The 20,873-nt window shown below is 44.0% G+C and overlaps 1 protein-coding gene across 1 annotated transcript; it reads right to left on the reverse strand.

Moving 5' to 3' along the window:
* Positions 1-2,153: 2,153 nt before the first annotated feature.
* On the reverse strand, positions 2,154-9,046 carry slc39a7 (solute carrier family 39 member 7). The gene is made up of 8 exons (XM_027020412.3): positions 8,905-9,046; positions 7,458-7,960; positions 5,740-5,908; positions 5,315-5,389; positions 5,051-5,167; positions 4,553-4,663; positions 4,279-4,475; positions 2,154-4,014 (listed from the first exon to the last, which is right to left on the reverse strand). The coding sequence occupies exons 2-8, from the start codon at positions 7,953-7,955 to the stop codon at positions 3,760-3,762; spliced, it is 1,422 nt and encodes a 473-aa protein (XP_026876213.1). The 5' UTR covers positions 7,956-7,960; positions 8,905-9,046; the 3' UTR covers positions 2,154-3,759.
* Positions 9,047-20,873: the final 11,827 nt, after the last annotated feature.

Consider the following 20,873-nt stretch of genomic DNA (forward strand, 5'->3'; position numbering starts at 1 on the left):
AAAAGCTCCAAAGTTGTCTCTCATGTGATTTCTGCTGAGACCTCATTTCAACAGTAGAGAGGACCTGAACCCTCTACAACATGGTGGTGTCTTGTGTTGCACTCTGTACACTGCAAAAAGGAGTCAAACCTGAACAAGGGGACCCCATCAGATTTCGAGTCAAACACCAACCTCTCAGCCATTGCAGCTTGACAGCAGAATGGCTATTTTTCATTCAATTCCCAGAAAGGCAAAATCAATTTTAACTCCCTCAGTGTAATTGGCTCAAAGCTGCAAATGGCCTGAGAAGCATATATAAAATGGCAATCAACAAGCTGGTGCACTCACTGTTCTAGTAGTCTAATGTCAATTCCCGGTGACCAGGCGTTTAAAAGCTTCTCAGTCCATGAGTAATACGTGAGCCATGTACTGTTTGCTCTTTTGATTCCAGATCTTTCCAAAGTACCCTTGTGTGGCAGGCTCCATGTCGAACTTTTATTACATGCCTCCCATCCACAAAATCCAAGTTGTTCGTGACTCCATCAGGTGTTGACTAATCTGATCTAATCTGTCCTTTCATGTTATAGCTGCGACATTGCAGGCAGATCTTGCAGCAAAGCATTTGAGAGCACACAGGCTCCAGAAAGGCAGTGCAATGTCTCAGCAGAGGTGCCAAAACTAATGCCATCAACGCTATGACTGAATAGGTGGTGGAGAAAAGTGACATAAATGCAACACAAGTTACTGTGTACATTGTAGTTTTTAGAACATGACCCCTACTAACAGCACAGCAAATGCAAATAGGGAATATTCAACGTGCTTTGTGTCAAATCGCAAAAGCTCAACCTGCAAGACTTGCATGTGACTATAATTTTCAGGTAGAACTTTGCTCAGTATGCTGGTGGCTTGGGAATGAGCAGTTCAGGGTACCTGTCAATCATTTCAAGAGGTCTAAATGAGGATCAAACACACGTTGACTTGAGACTGATATGCTACCTACTGCTCTAATCAGACCACAAAGGTCACCTTCATGGAGACACAGGAAGGCTCAATACAACTCAGCAGGTTGGCTGATGGAAGGCATCATGTGAAGCTTTACCTGGAATAGTTAGTAGATGCAGATCAGAATTCTAAGCCCACAAAGCTGGAACTTGCACATGTGAAATAGAGGAGTGCAGAAAATGGCTTCAGCTAAAGCTGAAAGTCCAAAATGGCCAGTGTTTAATACTCTGCACTGCACATGCAAATGTTGCACTTCCTCTACAGCAGGAAATGAGACACCACCATGTGGCAGGTAGATCTTTCAGTAAAGCATCAGGGAGTGCAAGCTCTGGTAGCATAAGGTATCAGGAGGAATCACATAAAACAACTTCACTGCCAAAAGGGGTCAAACCTGAATGAGGAGACCCCATTGGATTTCAAGTCCAGTGCCATTACCTTTTCAGCGTCACAGCAGAGTGCAAACCCGGTTCCTCAGTAGACTCTGCAGTCACATCAATGTTTGATTTAGCTTGATGCTCTCAGCAGGGACTTACCTTATGCAACCCCATCCATCCATCTTCAGACCATCTTCTTAAAATGGGTTGCAAGTCTTGACCTTCTTAAAAAGGACTCCCTGTCCTCAAAATGTATCAGAGTCCCCAGTCTCCGACTGGCTTCCAGCTCTTGAGCTCCTGGTCTGTGGGGTCCTCTGCTCTCCCACACATTCAGCTTCTGGCTAATCAAAGCCAATAAAGAAACTAAGCCAGGGGGAAGGTTAGAATTTGTTTCCCTGTCAGCTTTTCGATTCAAGATATGGATAACTGGGACATTGATGGATAGTGTTTTCATTTATATTTGTCACAAATGAATGGAGCTTTCATTTCCATTTTGGCAGGAAATCTGTCTGCAGAAAAGAAAGAACTAGGCTTGCATTTTTAATTTCCAGTTGTATTTTTGTACTCGGTTAGTAGCAGGACATTCCCACACATTCCTTAATGGTCCCGTCTGTTCTTTGGAATTGTCATACTAGTGGATTAAATGAGAATTTGGGAAGCGTGTGTGCTTTTTTTTATGACTTCTTTATTATGTATTGTTCATTGTTATAATTGTTTATTTACTGTATTCCTACAAATAAAAATATTACTCACTAAATGAAGGATGTTAAGTTGTCATTAAATAAAACTTTACAGCAATAAAGATTTTTCTTTTTTAATGGGCATATTGAAATGACAAAGTAAATCCGCCGAACTAACGCCTTGTTTAAGACTATATTTCCCCATCACTCCTCTGCACTCAGAGTGCAACGTATCTCCAGATTTAGTTTGTGTAGAACAAGTGAAAAGAGTGCTTCATGACTCAGTGTGTGTGCACGCATCTTATTTTGCTAGGAGGTGTTCACCCAAACCCAACAGTGAACTTCCTTTAACATGTTTTACACCCTCACAAATATGGAAATGTTTCCGATGACTGTAACAAGCATCTCAGTCTGCAATATTTCCAATAGTCAACAGTTAACTGTAGCTCTGAAGCTTAAATTGTCTATTGCTAGAAATCCCACAAGTTCTGATCTAAAGGGCACAGACAGCACCCCCCATCACTCACACACCCGAGATAACAGCAGTAATTTCTTGGTCCAAGTACTGTGATAAATCAAAAATAAAAGTTAATAACCTCGTTAACTTACTTTTCAATTACCTTCAAGTAACCACTTAAGGAATGAGAAGGAAAAGTCATGGAGTCATTTGTGACAGGACTAAACTAACGTACAAATAAAAAGCAGGAAAACAAAACACTTCAAAAACAACCACAACCAGGTCAGGAACTGCCAAGAACGTCAAAACGAGAAAAGAACTTCAAAACATGGAGAAGGTAACCTGGACCTGAAGGTGGTTGATGGCATTAGTACAGCTAAAGGCTTCCCAAAAAAGCACTACTGTTACCAGAGCTCCGGGTTATGATCAAACACCTCAGGATTGGGTTCTACACCAGTGATGAGATGAGATGAGATGAGATGAGATGAGATGAGATGAGATGCCCACGTCTCTCACTGTGTCTGCAGGTTTTACTCCAAAACATAAAACTCCATATCTCACAATACCCCAAATCTGCAGCTAGGCTACAAGGGGTCATTGCAACCAAAGAGGGTGATCTTTTCAGAGCCAGTGAGGCAATTCCTTGTTTACAAAGCAGTCTGAAGCAATAATTAGAATTCCGACCAGATCATTACAAACTAAATCACAGTAAAAAACAAACAAACAATGTAACCTTTTAATTCTACATTTTGACACGACATGATATTTGTTAGATCAATCGAGTGAGAGAGTAACTGCCATGCGTGTGTGCCTGCAGTAGACCTCTGTGGTTGTCAGGAGCATGGACGTCCACCCCCAAGCCCCTGTACTTTGTCCCCAGCCACGTGAATTGGCTCAGTGGCTGAACACAGACGCTCTCCAAGGTTTTGGTCTTTGGATCGTTTAGTGCAGTTCATTCCCTTTCTGAAGCTCTCAGTTTAAAGGCTCTCTTCCTGTTTATCTGCTTATTCATTCATTCATTCACACACTCCCTTACTCACTCCTGCATCAACAGTTGTCCATTCTAACATATTAATGCATCAATCTCCTTTGTACTTTATGTCCCTGAGTCTCTGAAAAATTAGAAACTCCAACCACCAGTCCAGCTAGCTAGCGCCCTCTCTCTCTCTCTCTCTCTCTGTCTGTTTTCTCTCTCTCTCTCTCTCTCTCTCTCACCCCCCACCCCACCCCACCCCCGCTTGTGTTTTCTTTAACCCCCCCCCTCCCCTCACTCATATTCTGCGATCAGCACCATCATTGCTACTCCAAACAGCAAAGCCAAGATCTCCATCAGCGATTGGCCCGCACTGGAGCGCCCAGCCAGCAGTTCCGGAAGCACTGTTACCGTGGCGATATAAATGAAGCCCCCCGCGGTGAAGGGGAGGATCCACGCAGTGGCAGCCGCGCCCACCCCCTCGGCTAATAGGGAGCAGGCGGTACCGGCTAATGCACCAATGGCAGTGAGGAGCTGAAGACCCATGGCCTAAAATGGCAGGAAACAGGAAGAGAAGGATGAAAGTAACAGGAAAGTTTTCCCTGAGAGTAAAGGCACAAAACTGGGAAAGAAATTAAATGACCGTACTACTGCAAACATACACACTATGTATGATGAACAGCAGTGAAGCACTGTGCTTCACAAACAGCTAAAAATGTACATGTAAATTAACCAAACAATAAATTCTGTATAGTATTCTGTATAGTAATGGTGTAGGATAAGAGACAATCATCACACATTGAAATACCACACCTTCCTCTTGGTGCATCCTGACTGGACGAGGATGGCAAAGTCTCCAATCTCATGGGGCACCTCGTGCAAGAGGATGGTGATGGTGGTTACCATGCCAACAGCTGGTCCAACCAGGAAGGAGGCTCCAATAGCCAGCCCATCCGTGAAGTTATGAGTGAAATCAGCAGCCAGATTCAGATAGCCAGACACTTTTATGTCTACAGAGAGAGAGAGAGAGAGAGATTGATTAAGTCAAATAATTCCCTTTAATTTCCTTAATTTTTTATAATCTCACCTGAGCTTTGCTGCCGGGCTCTCTTTGACTTCTTGTCTTTCTTTTCCTTCTCTCCTTTCTTCACCTCCTCCTTCTCCTCCTCTCCACTGCTGCTTTTTGCCCTCTGAGCCGCTGGGAGACCAATTACATTTACACTTACAGTATTTATCAGACGCTTTTATCCAAAGTGACAAATTATGACTGAGTTCAACTTGACCAGTTGAGGGTTAAAGGCTCAGTTTGACAATGATGAGGCTTGAACCTTCTTTTGATATCAAAACCATTCAAACATTTAAAGTGGAAACCTTGAATACACAACTCTTAACTACATTACACTGCAGTTACACAAGTCTTAACTACATCACACTGCAGTTAGTTCCTGAAATCTTCTTCATGTATATAGAAAATACAAATAAATACTGTTATCATCATTACCATGTAAATGCATAGGAATTATTAACCATCGATTGTTTGAATCATAAATTAAAATGTGGTCTGTACACCATGGCCGGCTCTTACTGTGGGAGTGGGAGTGTCCTCCCTTTAACAGACGCACCAACTTCTCCACCACCAGAAACACCACGATGCCACCCAGAACCCACAGACCCACAGACATCATGTGACTATGGGCTACGCCTGGAGAGGGTGAAGGCACACACACACAAGCTTAAGCACAGGCAGCTTTCTGCTGTTCTGTATACTGATGGAATATGGAAGGTGGAAAATGGATCACCATTAATGCCAACATCATCTGTTGCACATGCAGTGTAACCAATCACATACCATGAGAATGGCCATGTGACTCCTCGCTGTCGTGTGAGTGGCCATGACCCTCATTACCTTGGTGCGAGTGGGGTTCTGTCAAGGATGAAAGACAGAGTGAAAACAAGCCAACACAGCCAGATGGCATTACCTACAGCCAACAGGGCAATTACAGATGCAGTGTGTGTGTGTGTGTGTGTTCTAATCCTGGTCATAACAGATAAGATGTATGAATGAGTCTGTGTGTACTATCACGCCATGAGAGACAAGTTGGTATGTGTGTTGGAGAGCGTGTATGTGTTACCCAGAGTATGGAAGATCAGATGCAGAGTGTGTGTGTGTGTATACACTAACCCAGAGCATGGGGGATCAGGTGCAGAGAGTGTGTGTGTGTGTGTGTGTGTGTGTGTGTGTGTGTGTGTGTGTGTGTGTGTGTGTACACTAACCCAGAGCATGGGGGATCAAGTGCAGGAAGGCGTCCCCTAGCAGTCCTCCGGAGGCAAAGCTGAGCAGAACCTTCAGCAGGTTCTGGTGCTGGTCAGTGTTCGACTGAACTGGGATGAGGAAGAGGATGAGGAAGGGCGCAGCACTGATCAGCAGAGTGGCTCCAACTGCCTAAAACCAGTTAGTTACAACAAGACCATCAACAGTGAGACCTGCTCAGCTCTGACCTCATGCAAAAATGTAAGGTGGATTACATTTAAAGTATTAGAAGATACTATATGGACTGATGCAGCCGAGGTACTTCCAACGGGAACTGCAAAGGTTTTAGATGAATCAACGTTTTAGAGATGCACGATGACACAGTCAACATCATTTCAAAGCTTGTCAACAATTTTGATACAATTTGTAAATCTGTATCACTAGTGACATCTGGTGGTGGAGCCCTGCTGTTGCAATATAAGCTGTTTTCTTCTATTTTTTTCTACTTTATACAAGCGCTGGTCATTGTTGCACCAAGCCATGGAATGGAAGCGAAGGGCCAAACAAATCCTGCCGTCTGCCTGATGAGATTCTGCTCTCCTGTGCTCACACACCTTTGCAATTTCTCAGAGTGTCCAGGGTTTAATGTTGAACCAACTACTGACTGTTACACAGTTACAATCAGGTCCAACTACTGACTCTTAGACATGTGCACATCACTTTATAAAACAAGCTGTATAAGAGCACAACGTCACTGTGCAATATGAAGTGATCACATCAATGCAGACACACTGGGATAGAATGTGCTCCTACATTTGGAGAAACACTTTTCTCTCCAGGCTGATGTACAGCCCTGCTTGTGTCTGCATGACAGCCAGTCCTCGCTACACTTCAAACTCTTATTCAGAGCTTGGACTGCTGGCATTCAGGCCATTAACTGAAGCTTCTGAACAGGAAATGGCAGGAAAATGCAAGACCCTGCAACTACGTGTTTACTAAAGCACCCGATTGTTTGCTTTCCCTGAGGTCACCCTAGGACATCATGATGTCATGATGGACCACCCATGACGGTGGTATTAAAAACGTTATTGTTTCTAATTTGGCCTGGAAAAGTGAAAGAACTTACTCAAAGCATTTAGCAGACTCTTAACCAGCAGTTTCCCCAGATAGTTGAAGAGACCATGACACAAACACTGAATTTCTAACTTTGTACACTGAGCCTTAAAATAATGATTCCAGCCACTGAGACCTCTGAAAACTACTAAAGCAGGATTTGGTTTCCATTGAAACAAAATCTGACAAGACACAGTTAATACACAGATTTCATATTTGAGACATAACATTATGTTTACAGTTGAAAGTAAATCATACTAAATTAAACAGGTTCAGCAAATTTGATAAGTGAACCACTGCTCTCTGCAAATGACCAAACTCATATCAACAGAGCTGCACGAGCTGTTAAACATCATCAAATGTTTCACCATGGGTTTGAGTACCCTTACCAGATTCAGACAGCCCACGAGTGTTCTGTGGATGTGCTGATGAACCACATTTACATGATGCATCAAACAAACACTTTTGGCCCCAATACAGCAGGCCATGTGGGAGTGGTTAAAACAGCCATTTTTAACCATACAGATCATATTCATGGGACTTATCACCCTGTCAGTCTGTGATGTACTGACTTCAGGGCTGATGGCTCCTTTATTATTGTGCATATTATTGTGCATCATTGTCTTACCTGCATCCACAGCTCCATTGTGTTGTGCCTCTGAGTCTCCACGTGTCTCTTCACCCTCTCCCCATCAGCACCATGGCTGTGGAAGTGCCCATGTGCGTGGTCGTGGCCATGGTCATGAGCGTGCCCATGGTCGTGCCCATGGTCGTCAGCATGCCCGTGGTCATGCCCATGGTCGTGAGCCTGCCCGTGCCCATGGGCATGGTCATCAGCGTGCCCGTGGCCGTGCCCATAGGCATCGGCGTGGTCGTCAGCGTGCCCGTGGTGAAGCTCCTCCTCCTCAGAAGGCTGGTTCGCTTCTGCACTCCACTTGCTTGCACCGTGAAACATCTTCACACCACCATGGGAGTGTTCATGGTCACCATGCGAGTGCCCGTGGTAGTTGTGTTCATGATGACCATGCGAGTGCCCGTGTCCGTGGGAGTGAGCGTGTGTTATCTGGGAGGCTAGCACTGCTAGCCAAATGGCCAACACCACCACAGACAGGGGAAGAGCCCTCATTTCACCTGAACATGAAAGAAAATAAACCCTTTAGCTACCTTATTCCCAAAAGCAGCTGCTGAAACCTATCGAAACACACCCCAGAATTGTACAAAGAATGCATACACGGCCACGTTTCCGTGGCCGAGGTCAGTCACCGTGAGCCGGCCACCCAGAAGCAATGACTGTAGACGGGATTTAGGCAAGCTGCAAAAATATACAAATGAACCGCCCTAACCGCCTTTAAAAATCAATAAAACAGTTTGCGCAGCATAGAGAAGTGCATATGACAACATAATGGAGGGGTATAATTTGCCAGAGCGATGCTTGGTTTTTCCACTGTGTCAAATATGTTAGCAGTCAAGCTGTATCAAAGAAGCACGGATGCAAAGTCAGTCCCCAACTGTAGCCAGCTAGGTTAGCCATGCTGACTAGTCTCATACTCAACCGTTAATTTACAGCATTATATATTCTGTAACTACAAAACCTATTGAGGAATAAGTTACACATGTCCACGCTGCTATATTGCAATTCCTCGGATAAAATTCTAGCTATCGGTTTTTCAGCAACCTCGTTACTGCGGACACCCAGCATGTCCAGCGATGCCTCCCGAAGACCCGTTTTCTGCCCGCTTCATTCAAACTGTGTTGCTAAAGTGCTCAGAGAGATTAGCTAACGTTAGCTAGGGGGTTAAACGTATTTGGACGGTATAGGTTCAATCGCAACGCGATTACCAAGGATTATAGCTGGTTAGCTAACAACTGATCTGTTTACCACTGCCTACACCCCTTGGAGCTACAGAGGGAAAGTAATTCTCATATCTAGATGGGACGCCTGCTAGCCAAGAGATCAAAAACTAGCTATCTAGCCTAACTAGCTAGTTTGCTAAATAAGCGTTGCTGTTGGCCGAGAGAACAAAGATTAGTCAGCAAGCTGCTTCTTTACGACGAAGTATGCTATTACGACTCACCTGTATGCTCGATTCCGTGATGCTGTACTTAGAAACGATTTTCTAAACTATTTCCTTCAGGAATATCTGGTCATATGATGCTCTTGCCTCTCAAACCTACGTGGCATGTAGTCAAGACAGAGAAGTCTCGCGTGAATTCCTGCACAGAGCCTCGATAACGCCGTATGTGTAGATTCGCAGACTGGCTGATACATTCGATCTCAAATTTCTGTGGATCTTAGACACTTTATGACCGTAACATACGATGTGCAGATCACGGATGCACTACAGCAAATCTCCTTCCAAACACAATGTAAAAAATGAGTATGACATATAACGTAGATTTGTTCAAAAACACACGTAGGAAATGAGGGGTTGAATTGTTGAATAGAAATAGAAATTAGAAAGGCGTTGTGCTCCTGTTTCGTTTCAACAATACTGACTCACTGGAAGCTCAACACTGGTAAGCATTATGGACAGTTCATCCGCCAGTAGGCTATACGAGGTTGCAATTTCTAACATATCTACCAATATTGCAGGCGAGGCACCTACTTAAAGCAGTACAACAGCAGAGAAGTAAGGCCCAAAGCACACTGAGCCACAAGTTTGCTCAGATTAGTCTGCTTCTCCGCAAGATGTAAGAAAGGCAAACATCAAACTTTTCTGTGTTGGTCCAGGCTGCAGGAATGGACATACACTGGCTGTCTGAACAGCCTGTTTATTATTGAATTACAGTCTGAAGGGGGTAAAACAAACATTTACATTTAGATTTTGTAGACACTCATATCCAGAGCGACTTACAAAAGTGCTTTGTCGCAGCAGTGAAGTAACGTGTGAGCTTCGGCAGATTGAAGACCAGTCGTGCTACTGCATTCTGAACAAGTTTTAGAGGTTTGATGGCTCTTAGAGGAAGACCAGCAAGTAGCAAGTTGCAGTAGTCTAGTTTTGAGATCACAAGAGACTGCACAAGCACCTGGGTAGCTTCCTGCGAGAGAAAGGGCCAAATCCTTCATATGTTACAAAGGAGGAATCTGCAAGACCGGGTTAAATTAGAAACATGAGTTGAGAACGACAGCTGGTTGTCCAAAGTTATGCCCAGGCTACAGGCAGCTTTGGATGGTGATACCCGGGAGTTCTCGAAGGAAACAGTGACGTCATGGTAAGGCTTGGGAGTACCTGGGATGAAAAGAAGCTCGATTTTACTGGGGTTGAGCTTCAAGTGGTGGGCAGACATCCATGACGCGATGTCAGTCAAGCAGGCTGCACTTCTACACTACACTTCTTCTCCTGTCTGTGTTAGAAACATCTACCTTTGTACTAGTCTGATCCTCCTAAAACCTTTTATTTTATTTATATTGTTGACTGTAGAGGACAGCAGGATGAGTGTAATGGGAAACCACCTCTTTCTGCATTTTAGACATTCAATATACAGAGTAAACCAGGGGCATATTTAATTTTGACATTCTGTATTGGTTTAATTTTTTATTTAAATTCTTACTTCCTTTCCATTTCTTTAATATTTCTTGCATGCTTAAAAAAACATTTTATCTCAGTTTTTAAAATGTTTTTAACATTTTCCAAAACAGTTAAACTAAAATCTGTCATCTTTAATCACTTCTGTATCTTTTTGATTTTGAGTTCTTTTGAGCATTACTTGATGACTTAGCAAACAACTTTCAGAACTTCTGAAAAACAACAAAAGCTAGCTTTAAATTCTTTGTATGTTGGCCTATTTTTTGAGTTTAAGTTTTTAGTGACTGTCACGGTTCCCCCCTCTGGCATTGCAGTTCCCATGGTGATGGTTGCCATGTGTTTCTATTTGCTTTGTTTTAGTTCCCACCCTTGATTCAGTCTACCTGTTTCTTGTTTGCCCTGATGTTCTTGTGTATATATATACACTCCAGGTTTGCTACTCCTCGTTGCCTCCCTGTGTGTTGTATCCCTTGTTGTGCCTTGATGTCCTACTGTGTGTTCATCTTTGTTTTGACTTCATTTTATGTATTCCAGTTTTGTATCTGACTGCTCTGGATTTTTGACACTGGACTGTTGTAAGACTAATGACTGTGGACATGCCTTAAATAAACGTTGCTCAACTCAGTGTTTGCATTCAGCTTCTGCTAGTTCAGTGTTACACTGCATCACTTAAGGACACAGTGAGTGAGTGACATACCAGAATGAGGTTGTTCCGCTGGGGCGAAACTCTGGCCAAGATGCTTGAGTGGCTGGACAGGAAATGGAGGTTATGAACATCCCACTTAGATACCTGTGGTATCACTAAGACCAGGATGTGGTATTTGTAGGACAGCAAGAATTAATAGAGTAACTCAAATAACCAGAGACTGACCACAGCCTTTGGTAGAGCAGGTAGAGCCAGATCCTAGAAACACCATGGTTGGGTGGCACTACACACTGAGTGATGTATACTGATAAATATATCTAAGTTTCTCTGGATAAGAGTGTCTGCCACATTCTGAAAAGTACATTTTAAATATTACCAGTATCAGAATATGGCTACCTGTACCTGATAACTAGAAAACAAGAAAGGGAATGGCACACATCTTAGTGTGCAATGTTCTTGGAAGAATCTTCCAGAACCCTGGTTTACTATCACTGCAATGAATAGCACAATCTAGTCATTCTACTATTATACAGCACTCAGTCTTTCTTTTGGTGCAGCGGTGTTGTGGGGTTTTTACATGTTAGTGTTTATTGGGAGCAGCAGTGTTGTGGGGTTTTTACATGTTAGTGTTTTTTGGGAGCAGCAATGTTGTGGGGTTTTTACACATGTTAGTGTGGAATGTTTTTAATTTCACAGCTGAGGTAAAAGTGGTCTGCCACTTTAAATTATCCAACCAACACCGGAATGTGATCATTGATGGCTAAAGTGGGCTAACAGACCAATCTGTGGCGCAAGGAAACAGACAGAATACAGACTATATCTGTAAACAGATGTACTACAGAGTATATTTGTAAACAGATGGACTATATACTATATCTGTAAACAGATTGACGATACACTATATCTGTAAAACAGATGGACTATTGACTATATATGTAAACAAATGGACTATAGACTATATCAGTAAAACAGATGGACTATAAAATATATCTGTAAACAGATGGACTATAGATTATATACGTAGAACAGATGGACCATAGACTATAGTCTTTCCTACGCCATGCCTGTTTTGGCAGGTCTTTGTCCAAACACAGTGCTTCCTGATTGGGCAGGTCTGTGTTCAGATGCAGTGCTTCCTGATTGGGCAGGTTTGTGTCCAGATGCAGTGCTTCCTGATTGGGCAAGTCTGTGTCCAGACACAGTGCATATTGATTGGGCAGGTCTGTGCCCAAACACAGTGCTTCCTGATTGGGCAGATCTGTGTCCAGACGCAGGGCTTCCTGATTGTGGAGGTCTGTGTTCAAACACAGTGCAGATCATCATCATCAGATTTTTATGTACTTAATAAGTGTACATGAATAAATGAGTGTAACTTTTTTCTCTGCTCTCCAACAGACCACAATAAGAATCACAGATTTACATGCCTTGAATTTTGTATATATGTTTACATATAGGTTGATATGCATGTATATATACACCTACAAAAAACTCCAGCCACCACCTGAACTAATAGGAAAAGCTATAAATGACCCAATACATTTGATTTTAGTTTTGACTTCAATGCATTGGTGTATTATTATATGCCAATAGAATAAGTGTTAAATTGTCAGTCATAACTGCTACAACTACGCAGAAAATCCAGTGTAATTACAAGGGCTGTTTTACATGCAGAGGAAGCAGGACCACACAGGACCATCCCTGCAATAAAGTGACAAATAAGATACATTTATACACGTTAAGCTGTCTGCAGTGCATGTGTGTTTAAGCTAAACTAAACCCCTGTATTGTCCCTGTAATCTTACATAGGCAGTGATGTCCACAGTGACTGCTGCTTCAAGTTCATCTGGAACTCTCCCCACCTAACACACATACACACACAAACCTCCCTTGACCTCTAAACCACAGGCGGGAAGAGTGGCTTTTGTCCTGATGCTAATCACGAGGCCAATTCAGTATTACTTGATTCCATTACAGACATCTGCATACTGAGCATCTGCTCCTAAAACACACCCCACCAAAAAACGCAGCCGTCTGCCCTTAGCCTCCCCCCCCCCCCCCCCCCGACAGACCCCCATGACCCCCTGGTGGCCCTTGACCTGGGCAGCCTATCCTCCCACCGCGGACCCCTGGTGCCCTGCCACAGCCCCTGACCGTCATGCTGGACAAGGAAGGCCAAGGTAAAGAGTTTTCTCTTTCCTGCGCCCACCACCCCATTCATAATCATATGCACCGCTCTTTTACCATCTCTCATCACTTCTGTTCACAGCCTTAGACACACACACACATAAAAGACAAACAGGTCAAAGGGCCACTGGGGCTTCCGAGCACGGGTCAGCCGGTCTGAAGACTCTTCTCTTTTGTTCATGTGCTCGTGAACATTTTCCCGCGTTCAGCGGAACATTCTGTTTCTGTGTGTAAGCGGGTTAAAGAAACTCTGAGATGCAGTCGGAAGTGAAGTGAGACCTCTGAGAAAACTGCACACACGATAATTGGTCAAGTTTAGGCACAAAATAATGAATCTGTTCTTGTTTCCCCATATCATAGCGGTCATAGTAAGATCATGCAGAGTGTTTATAATGAGCCCTGTCCAAATAACATGTTGTCTTTTATTGGGTTTGAGGTGAAGTGTGGTGTATCGGTCTCTGCTATGAACAGTTGCTCTAAATGAAACCAATCTTTCTCTCAGGCTAAGGACTAACAGGATAACAGGAAAATCACTAGTTTGAGATAAAGTAGTCTGAGTTCAACTATGACGAATTAAAGGCCCTGCACATGATATGTTTTTTGTGGTTCTATTTCATAATCTTGATAAATCAAGTTCAAAGAGTGATTTAACAATCAGATCATGATGTTAAAGCCCAGATCGTAACAAATGCTTTTGCATATTCAAGGAAAGTGAGATACTGACAGACTGAAACAAGATGATTTTAACAGGCTTTTCATTGCATTTTATTTCTTTTTTTAAAAACTTTTAAAACTTTTACAAAGAGCATTGGAATAATTTTGGAGCAAAATTCTTTAATCTTTTAAATTGGATTTGATTTTGTGCAACTAAAGATTATTTTGTCTGAGGAAAGAGTTTGAGGCAAAGGGGTGTCAGACACCCGTTCTAAGGATTGTAGAACCTCAGTGCTCAGTTCTGTCGGTTCTCCAACATGCTCCATTCAGCATGCGAGAAGCTTGATCACTGGGTTCTTAGGCTGTAGAACAGGACCCATGTGCTCAGGAACAGGGTCTGAACCAGACTAACGTAACTCGGAGGCAGGGGTTCTCTTTGTGGGAAAAATATCATCTAAAGAAACAGAAATTCTGGAGAGATTATTGAATTTAGTTCAATTCAGTTTTACTTATGTACTGGTTTTAACAAAAGACAAAGTCTCAAAGCAGGTTTACAGAAACAAGGTCCAGACCCCTAATGGGAAAACCAAAGGTGACAGTGGTAAGAAAACTCCAACAGACCCAGAGGGGACCAATACCTGGAGGAATACCAGACCCAGAGAAGAACCAGACCCAGAGGGGAACCAGACCCAGAGAAGAACCAGACCCAGAGAAGAACCAGACCCAGAGGGGAACCAGACCCAGAGGAGAATTTACAGGAGAGCTGCGATGGCCACCTTGTTTACTTTTGTACTGGAACAGTACAGTTTCCTGAACTGAATATCTTACCCAGAGAAGAGGTATTGAGCAGCAACGTGAACTGAGTCATCACACCAGGTCCTGCTCTCGATAGTGTGCTGATAACTGTTATAAAGCATATTAGCAGGTCAGCCATGACAGGCAGAGGGCTTTTATCTGCAGCGGTCCAGATCCGAGTCTTCCTTCTGCAGATCCACAAAAGGTGTCAAATGGGCCTCAGCACTAAGACTGAAGAGTTGCGCCTAATCCCATTACCAACACCAGTACCGTACAGATCTGCTGCTTCTGACTGCTCGGCCTGCTGGGATATCCCATGTGTGCCTGTGGCACTGAGTTGCTGTCTGTGTGAACACCACGGACATGTGTGAACATGTCAGCAAACACATGGCTAGAATCAATAAACAGCTGAAATTAAATGTAAATGTAAGCCAGATTCAGCATTAATGTTTCAGGATAAGCTATAGACTTTGTAGCTACACATCTGATTATTGAAAAACTATTTTAAAAGTCCATAAATTACTGATGCACTGGTTTGATCCTACATTATCTCTATATCCTGTGTTTTGTTCCATTTGGCTTTAGTAAACATTGTTCCAGATGTTTGTGAGTCATTCTTCACTCTTCTCCTCCGTAGAGACTGGTGCTCTTTCAGCTGGGCTGAACCAGACCAAGCTGAACCAATCTGAACTGAACCATGCTGAGCTGAATCAGGCCGAACTGAAAATCTGCTGCCTTTTCTATCGCCTCAGAAGATTTTAAACATTATTAATCAATAGGAAATAAAAAAGACATTTATAGACAGTAGATTGTCTTGGCCTAGTGTCAGTAGTCTATCTAAAACACACACACATGCACACACACACACACACACACACACACACACACACAGGCACGTTTTTCACTCAATAGGCGTATTTGCATAGACAATGACCGAAGTCAGTTGGTTGTCAAATGCGGCGTTCGTATAGTCAGTGGTGACCACAGCACCGCTCATACAAGGAACGTTCCATGGAAGAGGGCCTCTTTCTGTCTTTCTGTCTCTCACACACTCACACACACACACACACACACACACACACACACACACTCACACTCACACTCACACACCTCTTTCATCTCACTACACAGTTCAATGTTAACATCCAGCGGTGTCCATCCTAGTAAGCCCCTCCCCCTTTTCTCACCCTCGTCTGCTCTTGTGCTGTCCAGCTGGCTGTGACCCCTGACCTTCTGACCCTCACTCCTGACCCATGCACTCGTTCCCACGCCACGCCCTTTTGTGTGGATCTCGCCATGGCAACGCCTCAGCCACTGCTGCCGTGGTAACAGATGGACAGAGCCCTGGAAATAACTTCATTCAATCAAGCGACGCACAATCTGCCCAGACTCCCCTTCATAAACCACACACACACACTCTAGTGGAAGGCCCCTGGTCATTGGTCATGCTATGTGATAGTCACTACCATGGCTAGCCTAGATTCACCTGGGCATGGACACAGTCTGGCACAGCAGAGACCGTTGGCGGAACTTATGCTCGCACTGGCCATCCTGGGGTCTCCCCTGCAGAGAATGCTACAGCTACACTACGTGCACTGACTGCTCGACTTTGGTAGTTATGTTTCAGTTAAGTTTATTACAGAAACTGATGTGCATCATTACCAGGCGGAGGGTTTTAAGAAGATTAACAAAAATACCTCAGAACCATTAGATGAAAAAAAAATCAATAAAAATATGAACACATTCAGCATGCTTTAAAAACGTTCTCATTAAAATGAGATAGAGTGGGTGTGTAGAGCAAAACAAACTCAGCTAACTGCTTCTTTATTGACGACACTCAAACTTTATGGCAATGAAGGGGGTGATGTGGGAATACTTGTGCTCACCAAACACACTTCCTCACCCCACAAAGAGCCCGCCTGATCTTTGACCCTTACAGTGAATAAACAAGTAAACAGACACATGCTGAAACAGCTGTGTTGTGTTCAGACGGTGACCTGCTCATCCACTACTGTCTGTTATGGGGAAAGGAAAATACAGCTACAGCTATGGCCAGCTAATAGACTTCAACTATAGAAACAATCTGGACAAATGTAAAACTTGTAGCACTTGCTACCTGTTCTAGCATTTGCTAAATATAATTTGCATGATATTCAGAACAGCACACATTTGTTTGCAAAACGTGATTACAGATTCCTGGATGAAAGCATCTTGCTCTGACTCTGATGTGCATGTGTGTATGTGTGTGTGTGTGTATGTGTGTGTGTATTTTTGAAGTTCACAGCGGTATGCGTTTCTCTCTGAAAACCTGCCCACTGTGTGCTAATCACTCAAACACTGCTGTGTAATATCCTCAGTGCCCTCATCATGCATCTGCATCTCTCACTCCCCTCCCTCTCTCTCTCCCCCTCTCTCCCTCCATCTCTCACTCCCCTCCCTCTCTCCCTATCTCTCTCTCCCTCTCTCTCTCCCTCTCTCACCCAGTGCATTGTGACCAAGGAGATTTTCTCCATTGAGGTCCTGTCTCTTAGGTAACCCCAGTCCTGCATGAAATAAGCGATAGAGAGACACTGAGAGAGAGAGGGAGAAAGAGAGAGAGAGGGAGAGAGAGAGGGAGAAAGAGAGAGAGAAAGGGAGAGAGAGGCGGGGGGTGGTTAGTAGTGAAAGGACTGCACAGGAAACTCGGGGTACACTGGGAGAGAGCGTCAGTAGAGGCTGGGACCGGCCAGAGAGCAGACATGGGACAGACTGAGCGCAGAGCAGAGCAACCAGGCCCTCACGCCACAGAAAGACCACAGGAGAGAGGAAGAGGAGAGAGAACGCAGTACGAAAAGGTGCTCTGTGATAAGGAATTACACGTTTACCCCCATGTTCTTAACTCCCGCTTTTACCTCAACAGGCCTTCAGTATTTTCTTCGTTCTTTTTTAAATGTTCAAAAAAAAAGAAAAGCCGTGAAACAGCGACGGTGTCGGCGCGCGGGGGCCGAGCGTGCGCACTCTTTGTACGTGGCTCCACGGGGCCCCTACTCCTGTCATGATGGGCTCTATTATGCAAAGGCAGCTGGGGGTGGAGGGCAGAGGCCTCCGCACAGCGGCAGCAGGAAGCCCAGGGACTGGCTGGATGGAAACCGTGCAGGAGCACTGAGCAGGTGTGTGTTAGTGCGAAAGGAGAACATGCACACACACACACACACACACACACACACACACACCTGCACTCACCTGACCATTATATCATCCTTTTACAGACTCTTTTACAGAGTTTGGCTTTGGCTGCAAATGTTTACACTTATTTAAATATTAATTTTAGTTTATTTTTTAAAGCCCTTTTTCCAAGCCTAAATATTCAAAAACTGGATTCATGACCTAATACCAGCAGAGGTTGTGAGTTACTTTCTTTGGGTTGATAGCTATTAGATGCTCATGCAACTTCTGAATGTCACTACTGCCTTGTTCAGTGGAGATACAGAGTTCAGGGGAACATGTGGTGTAACTCTCCGTTCAGTGCTATGAAACGCCCTCTTTCTCTTTCTGAACCTGCTGTTATCTGTCCTGAATAAAGCTTACATTAACAGAGAAAGACAACCTTGTTGATTTTATTTCTGTTGAATCAATGTTCAGCTCCTCAGGGCCTGGAGCTTGTATCTGTCTGAGACATAATGGGTATGAGAGAGTGAGTGTCAGAGAGTGTAGGGTTAAAAGAGAGAGAGCATTAGAGAATGTAGGGTTAAGACACAGAAGGAGGGAAACTGCGTGGTTGGGTTTAGCCCAGGGCTTTTGTGGCCCTGAGTTTTTGACATTTGGGGTTAAAATGCTGCTGACCATTGTATCTGTGTTACAGAGAGGGTCAGCCATTTACTCAGACCCCAAAACAGAAATGCTCCTCTCCTCATCTCTCATCTTCTCCTCTCCTCTCCTCTCCTCTCCTCTCCTCTCCTCTCAGCTTCTCCTCTCCTCTCGTCTTCTACTCTCCTCTCATCTTCTCCTCTCCTCTCATCTTCTACTCTCCTCTCATCTTCTCCTCTCCTCTCATCTTCTCCTCTCCTCTCCTCTCCTTTCCTCTCATCTTCTCCTCTCCTCTCCTCTCATCTTCTCCTCTCCTCTCCTCTCTTCTGAACCCTGTGCCTGATGGGCCGGAACTGATTGTCCAAACGCAATTCTTGTGCTTGTTCAAAAGCAGGAGTTGTGGATGGACATCATGCTCCTGTCTGTCCCAGCACATCTGTCCGTTCCTGGTCTTCTCACCGCTGGGCCGACTGCTGGTCATCTCTGCTGAGGCCCACACCTGCATGCTGGACTGGGTACTTGGGAATCTATCTGTATGTTTCTCTCTGGTTTCCAGATTGCTTCTTCAGTCACTCTGGACACAGAGTTCAGGGAAACTCATAAGAAAGGGGGGATAGAGGGGAGAGAGAGAGAAAGAGAGAGAGGGATACAGAGAGAGAAAGAGAGAGAGCGCAGGGGAGAAAGCAAGAGGCAGAGAGAGAGAAAGAGACTACAGCAGTCCTGGAGTGTCTCTCTCTATGTTTCAGCCATTTTTGCTTTCAAAGCTTTCTCTCTTTCTAAACACTCCACGACAGAGGGAGAGAATGAATGAATGAATGAATGTGATGTGTGTGTGTGTGTGTGTGTGTGTGTGTGTGTGCTTGGTGTGGCTAGGGGTCAGACAAACAGATGAATAGGCAGGAGAAAGACAGCAGATGAGAAGGGAGAAGGCGAGAGGGAAGGCTAGAGGAAAAGAGGAAAAAATATTTGAACTGGAACCCAGCTGGATAGAAAAGCTACAAGAAGGAGTGGAGACAGAGAAAGAAAGTCACAATAAACTTTATTAATCATTTAGAGAGAGAGACAAAGAGAGAGAGAGAGGGGGGGAGAGAGAGAAAGGGAGGAAGAGAGAAAGAGGGACATAGAAGGAGAGAGAGGGGCAGAAAGAGAGGTAGAAGGAGTCAGAGTGAGACAGAGAAGGAAAGAGGGAGAGAGAGATCAAGAGGGACATGGAGCATTAATATGCTAATGGTCTAGGCAAATGTACAGCAGGCCCAGTGACCAGACTAATCACTATAGGACACACACTAAGGTTAATCCTACACACGCACGCACGCACACACACACATGCACGCACGCACGCACACGCACGCGCACACACACACACACACACACACACACTAAGGTTAATCCTACACACACGCGCACACACACACACAAGCTAATCCTTCACACTCCTCTCTTACTCACACCCATGCACACATACTGAGATGCACGTGTCTGTACGCATGTACACGCACGCACACACACATACTGGATCACAAATATTCATGCACGCGCATGCACACACACTCTGTATGTCAAATTTATCTGAAGACCTTTACAATGCTTGAATACACAAATTAGAAAAAAAAGTGAAATATGCATATGCACAACACACACACACACACACACACACACACACACACACACACTCTCTCTCTCTCTCTCTCTCTCTCTCTCTCTCTCTCTCGGGGATGGCTGATATTTGCTGAAGAGCTCGGCCAGCAGCTGTGAGTCCTGCCACCCCAGCCTCACCAACATCTCAGGTTGACACTTCACGTTATACCCTTTACACTACTTACATATAACAAATTGCAGCTCTTAATAAAGATGTTATAAAGCTTGAATTGGTTGAATTTGTTATTTATTCTGCTACAGCCCACACAGTGACACTGATGTATGGCAGAGACATATTTTACAGGTGTGTTTTGAGGTATTGTTTAAGCTGGATGCAAACATAAATCTCAACATTAGTACAGACTAGCACAAAGCCTGTCCAGCTAGTGTGGGTGTGCTAAGATAATTATTGTTCCCTCTGCCGTTCACATTACAACCCTTTAGGTCTCTTTCCCTCTCTGAGGTCACAACACTGACATTACATTACATTATGACTATACTTACTAGGAAACCAACCATTAGTGATATAATTCCATCATTTATTTGAACCTCCCATACTGTGAGAAACTGGATGAGTTTGGGTACGAGCTGAATTAAAATGTGACACGCTATGAAGTATTTGAGGTCTTGAGTCAGTCTGAAAACACATGACACAACACATTAAAGGGAAGGCGTGCCTGTAGCGTTGGTTATTTCAGTATTATGAGACCTTGATTATGCTTTTCTCATGATTAAAACCTTTCTCTGTCCAGTTGTTTTCGATTAGAACACTTTACCCTATCACAGGGGGCGTCTTTATATATTCCCACTCCAC

The sequence above is a fragment of the Electrophorus electricus genome, chromosome 4 (genome assembly GCF_041902795.1).
Source record: "Electrophorus electricus isolate QZ-2024a chromosome 4, ASM4190279v1, whole genome shotgun sequence".
Lineage (NCBI taxonomy): Eukaryota > Metazoa > Chordata > Actinopteri > Gymnotiformes > Gymnotidae > Electrophorus > Electrophorus electricus.

What these genes read in the sequence shown, in the direction of transcription:
- slc39a7 (XM_027020412.3), bottom strand. Translation starts at nt 7,955, where the DNA reads ATGAGGGCTCTTCCCCTGTCTGTGGTGGTGTTGGCCATTTGGCTAGCA. An exon ending in CAATGGAGCTGTGGATGCAG is followed by an intron (nt 5,909 to 7,457) that starts GTAAGACAATGA and finishes AACTGGTTTTAG; the next exon opens with GCAGTTGGAGCCACTCTGCT. An exon ending in AGCCCGGCAGCAAAGCTCAG is followed by an intron (nt 4,476 to 4,552) that starts GTGAGATTATAA and finishes CTCTCTCTGTAG; the next exon opens with ACATAAAAGTGTCTGGCTAT.